Source organism: Nerophis lumbriciformis, linkage group LG28, assembly GCF_033978685.3.
Source record: "Nerophis lumbriciformis linkage group LG28, RoL_Nlum_v2.1, whole genome shotgun sequence".
Taxonomy (NCBI): Eukaryota; Metazoa; Chordata; class Actinopteri; order Syngnathiformes; family Syngnathidae; genus Nerophis; species Nerophis lumbriciformis.
This window is the reverse complement of record NC_084575.2, coordinates 24,002,593-24,018,371: the sequence shown is the minus strand read 5'-3', so window position 1 is coordinate 24,018,371 and position 15,779 is coordinate 24,002,593. Positions and strand designations below refer to the sequence as shown.

Below are 15,779 nucleotides of genomic sequence, written 5' to 3'. Positions count from 1 at the left end.
TTCATCAAATGCACTAGGTGGCAGTATTGTCCTGTTTAAGAGTGTCACAACATTGCTGTTTACGGCAGACGGACTGCTTTACTGTAAACGTTCTTTATATTGTGGGAAAGCGGACTCAGGTCCGCATGGAGCTGAAGGGGGCGTGGCCTCCAGCTCCGCCTGAATTTCGGGAGATTTTCGGGAGAAAATTTGTCCCGGGAGGTTTTCGGGAGAGGCGCTGAATTTCGGGAGTCTCCCGGAAAATCCGGTAGGGTTGGCAAGTATGTGTATTATTAAACTTTCATCCATTCAGTCAGCTTCACTGCTGTTACCCTTTCTACCCTCTCTACAGTATGAGAGGTGGTGTACATCCTGTGCTGACCACCAATCAATCACAAGACTAAACACGTTTTGATAAACAACCTTCAACGCTCATGTTCGCTGTTCTTGTGCTGTGAGAGAAAGCCATGGTACCCAGAAAAAACTTACAGAAGGACAGATAGGATGTGCAAACTCTTCACAGAAAGGCCACAGATGTTTGAACTCTGATCCCAACCCGAATATTCTTGTCATGTGCTGCCCTAAATGTAAATCTCTATTTACAGTAACAAAATACCATTTTAAATAATCAACGAAGACGTCAGAAAAAGGTGTGTCTCATTGCTGAGATGCTACAAAGTGTCAGTGAGCATCAGGCGCAAACAACTAACAGGTGTGCTCCTTCTCCTCTAAACTGGAGATTGAACTGGAGCTGTGGTGGAGGTTCACAGAGCCCTCCGGGGACATTGACGACAGTAAGGGGTCGCCTGGGGAAATTGGTGACAGCGTGTTGTCCATGACCAACTCCTTCATTTTACAGGTCCTGGGATTTCCGTACAGACCGGGTTCCGCAGAATCTGGGGGGATTGGGTCGAAGGTGATGGTGCCATTGTTGAGGTCCAGTGTGGTTGGAGGGGACATGTCCGGAGCTGAGGTGTGGTGGTAGAGCTCCGTGTTGCAGTCGTCCAACATGGGCTCCTGTTTGATGGCCCGACCCATCAGCTCTGAGGTGCAGATAGAAGGGGATGACACCACGCTGAGACCGTGAGCACGAGCCTGGATCTCCAACTCCTTGGTGAAAATCAAAATAGGCTTCAATCAGAACTTCCTCATGTTACGAATAAAAAAATGCCGTTTGTCAGTCATGCTTTGGGATAGATTTCTGTACTTGTGTAGCCGGTTCGAGTCTGCGTTGTGTATTGCGGGTGTTGCTTGGAAGACAAGGGGACTCGGTGGTTTGGTGTACACGGCACCAGGCGATTCTGGGAGGGACTAGGGCTTGCGCAACCCTTTGATTTCTCTAAACCTGTTTGTCAGGTAGCTCTCAAGCTGAATGTGAAGATGAGATCTTAATGTAAACCCGTGCGTATGGCCCAGTGTTACTGGTCATGTCCAGTCAGCTGCTCAGGATTTTGGTGTAATTCAGGAGGGGTGAATGTTGCAGGTTTATAAGATATAGTGTATGCATTGCACCAAAATTCCCTCACGTTTTATTTGATTGCTCTATTGTATACATCGTCACTTTTATTTTGTAATTTTTTCTGCAAATAGTTCCTTTTGTGAGCATTTGTCATTTTATTTTGAATTTCGGGAGATTTTCGGGAGAAAATTTGTCCCGGGAGGTTTTCGGGAGAGGCGCTGAATTTCGGGAGTCTCCCGAAAAATCCGGGAGGGTTGGCAAGTATGCCAGTAACTGTATGATTTTATTCATATAATACCCACCTGTATACGAAGCAACAGGTGACGATTTGCATGCTCCAGCTTTCTTTGTCTGCAATCGAGCTCTTTGGTCCTCTGCTGCTCTCGTTGGAGTTTCCTGATATAGTCCACCGAGGCTTTCAGAATGGTGCCCTTATTCCAGCGCATGTCTCTGAGGGAATACATAAGACAAAAGGTCTGAAGTCAGAGTCAGCTGAGCAGATGAACAGAGGATTCTTCACGGCCATTGATGAAAAAAATACTCCATTACAGTTAAAGGGCAGTCGGCAATGCGAAGAGGACAGCGGTTGAAAATGACACAAGGAGTGAATAGACTTACAGAAACATGAATCGATTGACGAACACGTGCATCAATGAGTGTAAACACATGACAGATATACTCACGGATCATTTGACTTTGGTATCAAGGTTCCCAGCTCTTTGATGCGGTCGTTGATGTTAAACCTTCGCCGTCGTTCGACTACAAATTGTCATTTGGCATACATGAAGAATGTCAGTACGCAGAAATGTCATTTTTCATTGATATTGCAACATAAAGAATAAAATGTTGAATCTAAGCTACCGTATCCAATATACCATCACAAAACACCTAGCACCCATATTAGATTTAACGATAATAGAAACTGGGTAACACATGGGAAACTGACAAAGCTTAACCTATTGTTACTATAACAATCTACAAGGTTAATATAGTTGGCTTCTCTTTCTTCCCCTCCATTTATCTGCTTTATTTTGTATTTGAAGTTATCATTACATATAAGTATTGTTGCATTTGAAACAATTGTATTGTTGATAATATAGGTAATTATTGTTATTATTCATTATCAATAGTGCTTTTTCTATTTGTATTGCCCCATTTGTAGTGTAATAATGTTCATTGTCATTTCTGTATTATTATTTATTTCACTGACTGCTTCTTTGCTATCACTTTTACCAACATACTTGCACATATCCTATTTGCTGATGTTGTTCTATTGTTGTTGTTGTTGTTGTTGTTATTGCTGTGTTTGCTGTTATTGTTGTTGTCCATCTGTCTTATCTCCATCTTGTCCCCACAATTTCCCCCTCCGTCTTCCTATTTTTCTCTTTCTATCCCCTCCTGCTCCGGCCTGGTTGCACCAAATAATAATATACATCCATTTAATAAAGACAAATATTAGAGATGTCCGATAATATCGGCAGGCCGATATTGTCGGACGATAAATGCTTTAAAATGTAATATCGGAAATTATCGGTATCGGTTTCAAAAAGTAAAATTAATGACTTTTTAAAACGCCACTGTACGGAGCGGTACATATCCCAGTCAGCAGCCCCTCTCTCCTCTCCCCTTTCCCACACACAACACAGGAGTTGACAACTGCAGAATGAGAGGTTTACTGGCGACGCTTGATGACCTCATCAAACCGCCGCGAGCGCAGCATAACAACAACAAGAGTGTGTTGTTGCCGGTGCTGTAGCCGTGGCTAACAAGCGAGCTCGCTCGGTGACTGACTAACGACACCATGTCAATGGTTTGGGATTATTTTAAAGTGTGTCTGACGGATAAAAAACTGGCAATTTGCAATGACTGCAAAAAGTTGGTTATGCGAGGAGGAACCAAGACGTCTTCCTTTAATAGGAGCAATTAGATCTCCCACCTCTTCAAGAATCATAAGGAGATACACGATGAATACAAGCGAAAGATGGATGAAAAGCAAACACCGAAAAAAAGTAGTACCACACAGTTGTCGCTTAAAGACTGCGCCGAGAAAAAACAAAAATACAACAAAAACCACCCCAGGGCGAAAGGGGGTGTGACGTGACAAAAGTGTGGGACGGGGGGTTGCGGTACGTGTGTAGTGTCCGAGGATGCATGTGTGCTGCTACTGTGCTCAATATGAGTCCAAAGACAGCAACGGACAAGTGATGTGTGGTTTGAAACATTCGGGAGATATCCACCCTGTTGGTACTTCCCCTTCCCCCTTTCATCCGTTGCACACCAAGAAGATTAACCAACAAGGTAATGTGGATTTTATTTTTTTTAATTCCAGATCGTTGTAGCGACCTGGCTGGTAAAGTAAATTCATTTTGTGATTTCAAACTGTGAGTGCACCACAGGGCTAGTGACAGTGTGTGTGTGTGTCAGCAGGGTGGCTGCTAACGAGGACAGTTCAGCTAGTTGTTGTTTTGGCTTTGTTATTAAATAGAAATTTGATCTATCACCCCCTTGTGTTTTTTTAAACACAGTACTGCTTTATATTATTGTTAAAGTGTACAAACTTTTACTGAAATATGGACTATTGCCAAGGCTTTAACCCAATACTCATGTTTACATTGTTCCAATGGAGAAATGTGCTTCAATATACACACTTTCCTCCTAATGAACTTTTCAAGAACCAATTAAATTCATAAATCAAGGTTCCACTGTATACCAGAAGTCAAGTGTCTGAATGTAAACTCACTTAAGTTGTGATTGTCTTTCTTCTGTCGTTCTTTTGCAAGAGCACGCACTTCAGCCTCTGTGAAGCGGAGAGAAACAAATTAAATTAAGCGGGCAACACCACACAGAACCTAAGACGGGAATCGATTTCCATGTGTGTTTTCCGCATTGTCTACTAGTGCTATGCATTCTATATTGCAGAAAATGGATGCAGCACGGCATACATACTTACAATTGATTCATATTGTGTGCGATTTAGTACGACAAAAAAATCACATCGTCTAAAATTCGAACTTGCACATAACTTTTTTTTTTAGGATTTGGTTCATGACGCTTACCTACTGGAAAGCCGTCAGGCCTCTGATAGTTTTCATATGGGTCACACTGTCCAGGTTTGCCCAGTACTTGCTTCATGCCAGGAGCTGGGGTAATTTGGGGGAAATTATTTGATTTAATAGCATTTTGTGCATTTCCAAATTGCACACAATATCAACACGAGTCATGATGTTATTTCACGTTAATGCTTTTCAATTCAAAGGAGACACAGATCACATAAACAATTACAGTTTTTACAGTCGTTAGGACACATTTCCCAATACTTAGGTCACTTTTTCCAAAACCCTTCACACAGTGAGCACAACAGAAGTATACATGGGCTAAACTGAGGATCAATTATCATTGCTTTGGCACAAAATGCATTCAATGACGACATCTTTCAAACATGGAAATCTCATATTGCACATGTACGGAAAAAGATGTCTGAGAGTATTTTTATATTAAATAAGGTAAAATATGTGTTTATAGGGCAATGCGTATATTGCATTGTGCACTTATATTGCCATATATCAGCTACTGTGTAGAAGTGTGGGGGAACACATATAAAGGCATTGTATCAACTACAGAAAAGAGCTATAAGGATTATTCATAAAGCAGATTATCTAGAACAGTGGTTCTCAACCTTTTTTCAGTGATGTACCCCCTGTGAATTTTTTTTAAATTCAAGTACCCCCTAATCAGAGCAAAGCATTTTTGGTTGAAAAAAAGAGATAAGGAAGTAAAATACAACACTATGTCATCAGTTTCTGATTTATTAAATTGTATAACAGTGCAAAATATTGCTCATTTGTAGTGGTCTTTCTTGAGCTATTTGGAAAAAAAGATAGGTTTTAATTTATATTTATAAAGGATTTTTGAATTGTTGCTATTTTTAGAATATTTAAAAAAAATCTCACGTACCCCTTGGTATACCTTCAAGTACCCCCATGGGTACGCGTACCCCCATTTGAGAACCACTGATTTAGAACACACTAACATATTATTTATTAATTCTGGTTTATTGACACTACAGGAGCTAGTAAAGTTACAGACATTATGTGCTATGTTTAAGGCTAAAAGTAAAGCATTACCAGCAAATTTACAAAAAAATGTTTGTCATCACTTCTGAGAATGAAGAGAGGTCATTTCCAACATCAGTATTCAAGGACAACGTTAAAACAAATGTGCATATAAATGGTGGGGGTTAAACTATGGAATTCTCTTTACAATGAGATAAAAGATTGTATAAAAATATTCTAATTGAAAAAAATATATAAAGACAGAACAATAAGATCATATGGACAGCCGTTTTGCTTTATATTTATCATTTTACTTATTTTTTGTCTGGTTTTGTATTTGTTTTGTATATTACTTTTTTTGTTCGGTTTGTACTTCATGAAGTTGTGCACTTGTTGGGTTCTTTTTGTGTGTTTTTTGTTTGTTTTCATTACATTTGGATGTATTTGTTTGGTTTGTATGCTTGTGAATCTGGGCTATCCCATTAAGTAAGACTACTTATTATGTTGAAGGGGGGCAGGAAATATAAGATTTTCTTCATCCTGTTCCTTCTCAAGCATAGGTGTGTAAATATGTGTTTAGTTGCTAAAGCGGAACGCTTTCCCTGATCACCTGAGGGCACCACAGACTGTGGATGCTTTTAAAAAAGGCTTAAAAACCCTTCTTTAAAAAAAAAAAAAAAAAAAGCCTCTTTTTTTTTTTAGATATATGCATACTAGTTTTAGCTATTTGGCTGTTCTAGTTTTTATTTTTATTTATTTTTTATTATCTTTTTAATTTTTATTATTTATTTTTTTTAATACACTGTAGCACTTTGAGGTTTTTTACTCAATGTAAAGTGCTTTTTACAAATAAAATATATTATTATTATTATTATTATTAAAGTTTAATTGTCTATTGATCAAAAATGCACATCAATGAAGGAGGTAAATAAAAAATTAATAAATGAAAATGACACAACCGCCAAAACTCTGTGTACTTACAGTCCAATTTGCACATGCTTACATACTGTTTTCAAACTGATACAAATTAAGTTTAAAACAATAACATAATACAAACTTGAATAAGACAGCAATTTGCTACAATTCTACAGTTATAATTTAATGAAATATATTTTAAATCGCAAAATTAGATAACATAAAAACAATTGGACAACTGCTGAGTAGTTTTGCACTGTGACGTAAACATGGAACCAGACAGAAATAGACAAGTGCCTGAAATTGAATGAATTACTCAGTGAAAAAAATAAAAAAATAAAATAAAAGACATAAAATATATTGAAGCATTCTGCATCATGTCTGATTCATTCCAGTAACATGTATTTTGCTGTGAATTATAAACAGAGATGTCCTTGTTTTACACAAGAAAACATTGTAAAATGCTACCTGTTGTTAGTGTTTTTTTAAGTCATTGTTTTGTGGGTGAAAAAGTGCACTGCAAAAAGTCAGTGTTCAAAAACAAGAAAAAAAAATACAAAAATGAGGGGTATTTTATTTGAACTAAGCAAAATTATCTGCCAATAGAACAAGAAAATTTGGCTTGTCAAGACTTTCCAAAACAAGTCAAATTAGCTAACCTCAATGAACCCAAAAATACCTTAAAATAAGTATATTCTCAATAATAACAAGTGCATTTTTCTTGGTAGAAAAAAGGACACCTTTTTGTTCAATATGTTGAAAAATATTCTTAAATTAAGTAAATGCTAGTGCCATTATCTTGACATAATGATATTACATTTCTTGAAACCAGCAAACTTATACTAAAAATGAATTGATTGTTCTTAATGGAAAGGAAACAAGACAACCACTTGTTACTCTCGGGGTCTCCTAGGCAAATCATATTGTCTAAAAATGCATTTTCCCATCGATAACATGACATCATCGCGCCAAGTGCGTGCTCTTTCAGTCAATTAGTGCGCATATACGACCAACGCTGCTGCTCACTGCTCCCCTCACCTCCCAGGGGGTGATCAAGGGTGATGGGTCAAATGCAGAAAATAATTTCGCCACACCTCGTGTGTGTGTGTGACAATCATTGGTACTTTAACTTTAACTTAATATATACAGCCCGGCCCCCGGCCAACATTTTTTTAATTGTAATTTTGAGGAATTTATCTGAATGTGCATGAACTATTTCTGTTCAAAATTGTTAGAAATGTCACATGTTAAATGTTTAAATATTAACTGTCAGTTTACTGTACTGTGCCAACTGTACTACTATATGTGTTTTCTATTGTTTCATTGAAAATAAAACAGCAAAGTACATTTGGCTGTCATCTGTTTTAATTATGAGAATTGTGTCAAAATCATGATTTTTTTTTCATGCTTGAAATAAGAAATTATTACTTTAAAAAAGTAGTTTTATACTTGTGAGTGTTGATGACACAGCTTTGCAATAGTTGATATTCTAGTTTCAAGCATATTTTACTCAATATATGTCATAAAATCTCAGCTACAAGCTGTAATATCTTACTGAGATCATTTAGGACCAAAACACATAAAACAAGTAAAACACTCTAACATAAAATCTGCTTAGTGAGAAGAATTATCTTATTAAACAGAAAATAGGGTAATATCACCCTTATTTGAGATATTTAATCTTATTTAGATTTCATTTTTTGCAGTGATGTGTTTGTTGTCTGTCAACTGTTGTTAGTGTTCTGGAAGAATGAGTTGATTTGAGACATGTATGAAGTGATTTGGTAGTTTTTTAAAGCATTTTGAAAGTGAAACGAACTGATGTGACGAGCTGAGAGTTAGTTTGGAGAACTGTGTGAAGAATTTTACAAACGTTTGTAAAAAAAAAAGTAACCTAAGTATTGGGAAATGTGTCCTAGCGACTGTAAAAAAAAACAACAACTGTAATCTCAGGTCACGGCGTGGCGGGCTTGGGAGAGTGGCCGTGCCAGCAAACTTAGAGTTCCTGGTTCGATCCCCACCTACTACCAACCTCGTCACGCCCGTTGTGTCCTTGAGCGAGACACTTCACCCTTGCTCCTGATGGGTCGTGGTTATGCTCATGAGTGTGTGAATGTGTGGGTGAATGGGTGAATGTGGAAATAAGTGTCAAAGCGCTTTGAGTACCTTGAAGGTACAAAAAGCGCTATACAAGTATAACCCATTACTAGAGATGTCCGATGATATCGGCCGACAAATGCTTTAAAATGTGATATCGGTTTCAAAAAGTAACATTTATGACTTTTTAAAACGCCGCTGTGTACACGGACGTAGGGAGAAGTACAGAGCGCCAATAAGCCTTTGCGTGCCGGCCCAATCACATAATATCTACGGCTTTTCACACACACACAAGTGAATGCAACGCATACTTGGTCAACAGCCATACAGGTCACACTGAGGGTGGCCGTATAAACAACTTTAACACTGTTACAAATATGCGCCACACTGTGAACCCACAACAAACAAGAATGACAAACACATTTCGGGAGAACATCCGCACCGTAAGACAACATAAACCCAACAGGACAAATACCCAGAATCCCTTGCAGCACTAACTCTTCCGGGACGCTACAATATGTACCTCCTCCCCAACCCCGCCCACCTCAACCTCCTCATGCTCTCTCAGGGAGAGCATGTCCCAAATTCCAAGCTGCTGTTTTGAGGCATGTTAAAAAAAAATAATGCACTTTGTGACTTCAATAATAAACATGGCAGTGCCATGTTGGCATTTTTTTCCCATAACTTGAGTTGATTTATTTTGGAAAACCTTGTTACATTGTTTAATGCATCACAACAAAATTAGGCATAATAATGTGTTAATTCCACGACTGTATATATCGGTATCGGTTGATATCGGACTCGGTAATTAAGAGTTGGGCAATATCGGAATATCGGCAAAAAAGCCATTATCGGACATCTCTACCCAATACCATTACATCATTTGGTTTTATGCTACAAAGTGCATTCTGTATGCAAGATTCTAAGCCCAGAGATACACTGTGTTGTAAAATAATGCACTTTCTACATTTTTTTACCTGTGTATTCCCTTTTAATGTTGGTTGGACAGGAGTTGTTGATGGCCAAGCCTGGGAGTGGAAGTCCTTGATTTCCGTATACATCGAGAAGGTTACCGGACACGGGGAGCTTTCGGAGAATCAAACCATACAACAATCAGAATAATCTGAACAATTGATCTTTGCATATTGTGAATCATTTAACGGTGTTGGTTATGGAAGACAAAGTAGAAACATTACCGCGTTGTTCATTTGGAGTCCTTGATCCATGAGTCCGAGAACATCCTCGTTGTAACTCGACTCCAAGCTAATGATATCGTCAATGACGTCATCCATCTGCGTGATACAACACGTACTTCATCATCAAAGAATGCACTCTGGAATACAAGTCACCCAAAGGATAATAAAATAATAACCTTTGTCACGCGTACCTCTTTCTCACAGTTAGAGGTGAGGGTGAGATGAGCCATGGGACTGTTGGGGGCGCTGCTCCCGGGCCCGGGCGGCATGCCGTGTTCGGGTGGCTGGGCTCCAGCTTTGCCGCCCAAAGTGTTTGACAGATACTGTCTAACCTGCTGCCTCTGATTCTGCTGGATGTGGTACTTGTTGGGGTTCTCGAGATGGGACGGCACCTACAAGAGTAAGAGATTAGCCTGAAATAATACCAAGACTAGATTTTGGACAGTTTGTACTTTGTAGTCATTGGGGGAAACTAAGGCTATCTAACTAAGCTGTTCTAGAAGCCACATTTCCAGAAAGCTAAGGGCCTGTGGGCCAGACTTCCCTCTTCGCTATTCTTAGAGCCAGCATTTAACATTTGTTTTAGGTTTATTTCTATTTTTAGGAGGTAAATATTTTGGGAAATATGTTGGTCTCTCCTGCTGGCCCCACTATGGACTGGATCTCATTATTATGTTAGATCCACTATGGACTGGACTCTCACAATATTATATTAGATTCACTATGGACTGGACTCTCACTATTATGTTAGATCCACTATGGACTGGACTCTCACAATATTATGTTAGATCCACTATGGACTGGACTCTCACAATGTTATGCTAGATCCACTATGGACTGGACTCTCACTATTATGTTAGATCCACTATGGACTGGACTCTCACAATATTATACTAGATCCACTATGGACTGGACTCTCACAATATTATGCTAGATCCACTATGGACTGGACTCTCACAGTATTATGTTGGATCCACTATGGACTGGACTCTCACACTATTATGCTAGATCCACTATGGACTGGACTCTCACAATATTATGCTAGATCCACTATGGACTGGACTCTCACAGTATTATGTTAGATCCACTATGGACTGGACTCTCACTATATTATGCTAGATCCACTATGGACTGGACTCTCACTATTATGTTATGTCCACTATGGACTGGACTCTCACATTATTATGCTAGATCCACTATGGACTGGACTCTCACAATATTATGCTAAATCCACTATGGACTGGACTCTCACAATATTCTGTTAGATTCACTATGGACTGGACTCTCACAATATTATGCTAGATCCACTATGGACTGGACTCTCACTATATTATGCTAGATCCACTATGGACTGGACTCTCACTATTATGTTAGATCCACTATGGACTGGACTCTCACAATATTATGCTAGATCCACTATGGACTGGACTCTCACAATATTATGCTAGATCCACTATGGACTGGACTCTCACATTATTATGCTAGATCCACTATGGACTGGACTCTCACTATTATGTTAGATCCACTATGGACTGGACTCTCACTATTATGTTAGATCCACTATGGACAGGACTCTCGCAATATTATGCTAGATCCACTATGGACTGGACTCTCACAATATTATGTTAGATCCACTATGGACTGGACTCTCACAATATTATGTTAGATCCACTATGGACTGGACGCTCACTATTAGATCCACTATGGACTGGACTCTCACAATATTATGCTAGATCCACTATGGACTGGACTCTCACAATATTATGTTAGATCCACTATGGACTGGTCGCTCACTATTAGATCCACTATGGACTGGACTCTCACAGTATTATGTTGGATCCACTATGGACTGGACTCTCACACTATTATGCTAGATCCACTATGGACTGGACTCTCACAATATTATGCTAGATCCACTATGGACTGGACGCTCACTATTAGATCCACTATGGACTGGACTCTCACAATATTATGCTCGATCCACTATGGACTGGACTCTCACAATATTATGTTAGATCCACTATGGACTGGACGCTCACTATTAGATCCACTATGGACTGGACTCTCACAATATTATGCTAGATCCACTATGGACTGGACTCTCACACTATTATGCTAGATCCACTATGGACTGGACTCTCACAATATTATGCTAGATCCACTATGGACTGGACTCTCACAATATTATGCTAGATCCACTATGGACTGGACTCTCACAATATTATGCTAGATCCACTATGGACTGGACTCTCACAACATTATGCTAGATCCACTATGGACTGGACTCTCACAGTATTATGCTAGATCCACTATGGACTGGACTCTCACAATATTATGCTAGATCCACTATGGACTGGACTCTCACAATATTATGCTAGATCCACTATGGACTGGACTCTCACAATATTATGCTAGATCCACTATGGACTGGACTCTCACAGTATTATGTTAGATCCACTATGGACTGGACTCTCACACTATTATGCTAGATCCACTATGGACTGGACTCTCACAATATTATGCTAGATCCACTATGGACTGGACTCTCACAGTATTATGTTAGATCCACTATGGACTGGACTCTCACACTATTATGCTAGATCCACTATGGACTGGACTCTCACAATATTATGCTAGATCCACTATGGACTGGACTCTCACAATATTATGCTAGATCCACTATGGACTGGACTCTCACAATATTATGCTAGATCCACTATGGACTGGACTCTCACAATATTATGCTAGATCCACTATGGACTGGACTCTCACAATATTATGTTAGATCCACTATGGACTGGACTCTCACAATATTATGCTAGATCCACTCCATTGCACCGGTCGCCCAGGGGTTGGGGGGTCCCAACATCTGCGGTCCCCTCCAAGGTTTCTCATTGTCCCATTGGGTTGAATTTTTCCTTGCCCTGATGTGGGATCTGAGCCAAGGATGTCGTTGTGGCTTGTGCAGCCCTTTGAGACACTCATGATTTAGGGCTATATAAGTAAAACATTGATTGATTGATTGATTGATTGATTGATCTCTATGCTTTTGCTGTTTTTAAGGACCTAGTCAATGATCATCTATATCAAGGGTTTTTAACCTTTTGGACTTTTCTACAACAGAGGGGCCCATGGCCCACTCAAATATATACACTTAATTAGTAATCTTACTCTTTATTTTATTCATATTCAATATTTATGTCTAAGCTACATACAATTTAACGGGAAAAACCTTGTCGAATGATATAAAGCCATGTGTTAATCGTAAAAACAATTGTCAACGGTTAGGTCAGGCTGATTACGAAAATAAATACTAATCAAATATACAGCAAAAGAAGGGGAGTCATACAAACTGATTAAAAATAATAATATAGTACAGGCCAAAAGTTTGGACACACTTTCTCATTCAATGCGTTTTCTTTATTTTCATGACTATTTACATTGTCGATTGTCACTGAAGGCATCAAAACTATGAATGAACACATGTGGAGTTATGTACTTAACAAAAAAAGGTGAAATAACTAAAAACATGTCTTATATTGTAGTTTCTTCAAAATAGCCACCCTTTGCTCTGATTACTGCTTTGCACACTTGTGGCATTCTCTACATGAGCTTCAAGAGGTAGTCACCCGAAATGGTTTTCACTTCACAGGTGTGCTTGAAGCTCATCGAGAGATCAGGGGTGTCCAAACTATGGCCCATGTCTTCAGTTTGGCCCGCAAGACGTCATTATAGTAATAAGGAATAACCCCGCTGGATGACTCCAAATTATTTTCAAATATCTGATTGCTGAAAATTTGTCACCATTTTGTGGACAATGCAAGAGCAGTAGTTACAATGACCATGAATTGTGCATTATTTAAAGTGACCACAGCACAGCACTACTTATATAACCTAATCCAAACAACCTCACCCAGTCATGGAGCAAAAAAAAAAAAAAAAAAAAATGTAACCAACACAAAAAGTCAACACACTTGGTCACACCTGCTCACTGAACTTTGTTGATATTATAAAAAACGTCCAAGCCGAAAAAAAAATAAAACAAATTTACACCCGTTTAAATCTATTGTAATGCATGACGGGAAAATGCTAAGCACTCTCTGCACACTTATCCATGTTTGGCGAATTTTAGCTGCTTGATATTTCTGACTGATCACAAAACTTTAACAAAGTCATCAAGGAAGTAAGTAAACAAGGTAGGAGTCAAAGTTTCACATGCGCTTGATATTGAATTATTGATTATATATCCATGATATTAATATACTATGTACACATATATACGTTTAGGCCAGGGGTCGGCAACCCGCGGCTCTGGAGCCGCATGCGGCTCTTTAGCGCCGCCCTAGTGGCTCTCTGGAGATTTTTTAAAAAATGTATGAAAAATGGAAAAAGATGAGGGGAAAAAAATCTATTTTTGTTTTAATATGGTTTCTGTAGGAGGACAAACATGACACAAACCTCCCTAATTGTTACAAAGCACACTGTTTGTATTAAACATGCTTCACTGATTCGAGTATTTGGCCAGCGCCGTTTTGTCCTACTAATTTTGGCGGTCCTTGAACTCACCGTAGTTTGTTTACATGTATAATTTTCTCCGACCTTCTAGGACGTGTTTTATGCCACTTCTTTTTCTGTCTCATTTTGTCCACCAAACTTTTAAGGTTGTGCATGAAAGGTGAGTTTTGTTGATGTTATTGACTTGTGTGGAGTGCTAATCAGACATATTTGGTCACTGCATGACTGCAAGCTAATCGATGCTAACAGGCTATTTAGGCTAGCTATATGTACATATTGCATCATTATGCCTCATTTGTAGCTATATTTGAGGTCATTTAGTTTCCTTGAAGTCCTCTTAATTCCATGACACACTATCTGTATGTAGTATGTCTTTAAATTTTTTGCGGCTCCAGACAGATTTGTTTTTGTATTTTTGGTCCAATATGGCTCTTTCAACATTTTGGGTTGCCGACCCCTGGTTTAGGCTATACATATTGTAGTCGGCTTTCTGCCCCCGGCCAAATTTTTTTAGCCCAATGTTTGAACCCTTGGAAACCCATGCAGACTGAAAATCTTATTTTGAAATTCTGGCTGAAAGTTCAAAAGGGTTGCAAAAGCGAGAACCCCCCTACCAGCACAAGAACCCCAAACGATTGGATGATATTGGCCGAACCAGAAACAAAACCACGCTTAAAATAACGATTGTCACAAAGGGGGATTTTTGTATGCAACATAAGAAACAAGAAGCGAACGCATTCAAAAAGCTCGGGACCATGATACAAAACGTCAAAACCTAAGGACCACACAACAAAGTCTCCAATTAATCAAACATGCGGGATTTTAGGAATGAAGCCTCACACGAACGACTATGAGACCGACATGCTGACCCCTGGGCTCATAGACGAACATTACATCAAACAAATGTCTTAAAATTCTGAATGTGTACTGTGTAGATTCGGTTCATGCCCTGTTCTTGTCATAATCCGGAAACTCTCCGATAAAAAGCACACTTTTAAAGAAAATACCATTTCAAATAATGACACTACAACCTTTTTGCAGACATTTCAGTCAAAAATGGCAACCACAAGTAGTAAAACCCTGTAGTTTATCACTGATAGACAGTAAAAACAAGTAAAGTCAGAACCATAGCTACTACCACTACCATATATGCACAACAATGATGTTATTGGTCAACAATGAGTTCGATGAGTTTCGAACGAAAAAACAACATCAGATACATTTTTAAAATAAAAAATCTCACCTGATAGTGACTGTACTCAAGCATCTCCAACATGATCGGTCTGTTTGGAAACAATGTCAAACACACAGTATCTCTAGACAGTGTGTAATCCCTTTATCGTGTGTGGAAAGGATGTGCAAATGTGAAAGCAGTCGGCCTTCCTGTCCGATTTATCAAGGATTCGGGCTCATTAGTTATGCAACTTAAGAAATGGAGGAGGACACAGACACCCATCCTCCCGCTGTTGTGTTGTTCCTGTTCGACTATGAATTTATGTCTTTATGGAACCCGTTTGACGTCACAACTTTCAGCTCACAAAGGGGTCTATTTTACTATTTGGCCAG

General features: G+C 39.0%; 1 protein-coding gene across 3 annotated transcripts; it reads right to left on the bottom strand.

Moving 5' to 3' along the window:
• Nucleotides 1-250: 250 nt before the first annotated feature.
• Nucleotides 251-15,489, bottom strand: mitfa (melanocyte inducing transcription factor a). Of its 3 annotated transcripts, XM_061923472.2 has the most exons (9): nt 15,457-15,489; nt 9,890-10,090; nt 9,699-9,794; nt 9,480-9,588; nt 4,495-4,578; nt 4,179-4,235; nt 2,122-2,197; nt 1,741-1,888; nt 251-1,089 (listed from the first exon to the last, which is right to left on the bottom strand). In XM_061923472.2, the coding sequence occupies exons 1-9, from the start codon at nt 15,487-15,489 to the stop codon at nt 685-687; spliced, it is 1,209 nt and encodes a 402-aa protein (XP_061779456.1). In that variant the 3' UTR covers nt 251-684. The 3 variants fall into 3 exon arrangements, with proteins under 3 accessions (XP_061779456.1, XP_061779457.1, XP_061779458.1); XM_061923473.2 differs by lacking the exon at nt 4,495-4,578; XM_061923474.2 differs by lacking the exons at nt 4,495-4,578; nt 15,457-15,489 and having other exon boundaries at nt 9,890-10,103.
• Nucleotides 15,490-15,779: the final 290 nt, after the last annotated feature.

Coding starts and splice junctions, on each gene's coding strand:
- mitfa (XM_061923472.2), bottom strand. CDS start 15,489: ATGTTGGAGATGCTTGAGTACAGTCACTATCAG. Junction 4,236..4,494: donor GCCTGACGGCTTTCCAGTAG/GTAAGCGTCATG, acceptor TCCGCTTCACAG/AGGCTGAAGTGCGTGCTCTT. Junction 1,090..1,740: donor ACCTGTTGCTTCGTATACAG/GTGGGTATTATA, acceptor ATTTTCACCAAG/GAGTTGGAGATCCAGGCTCG.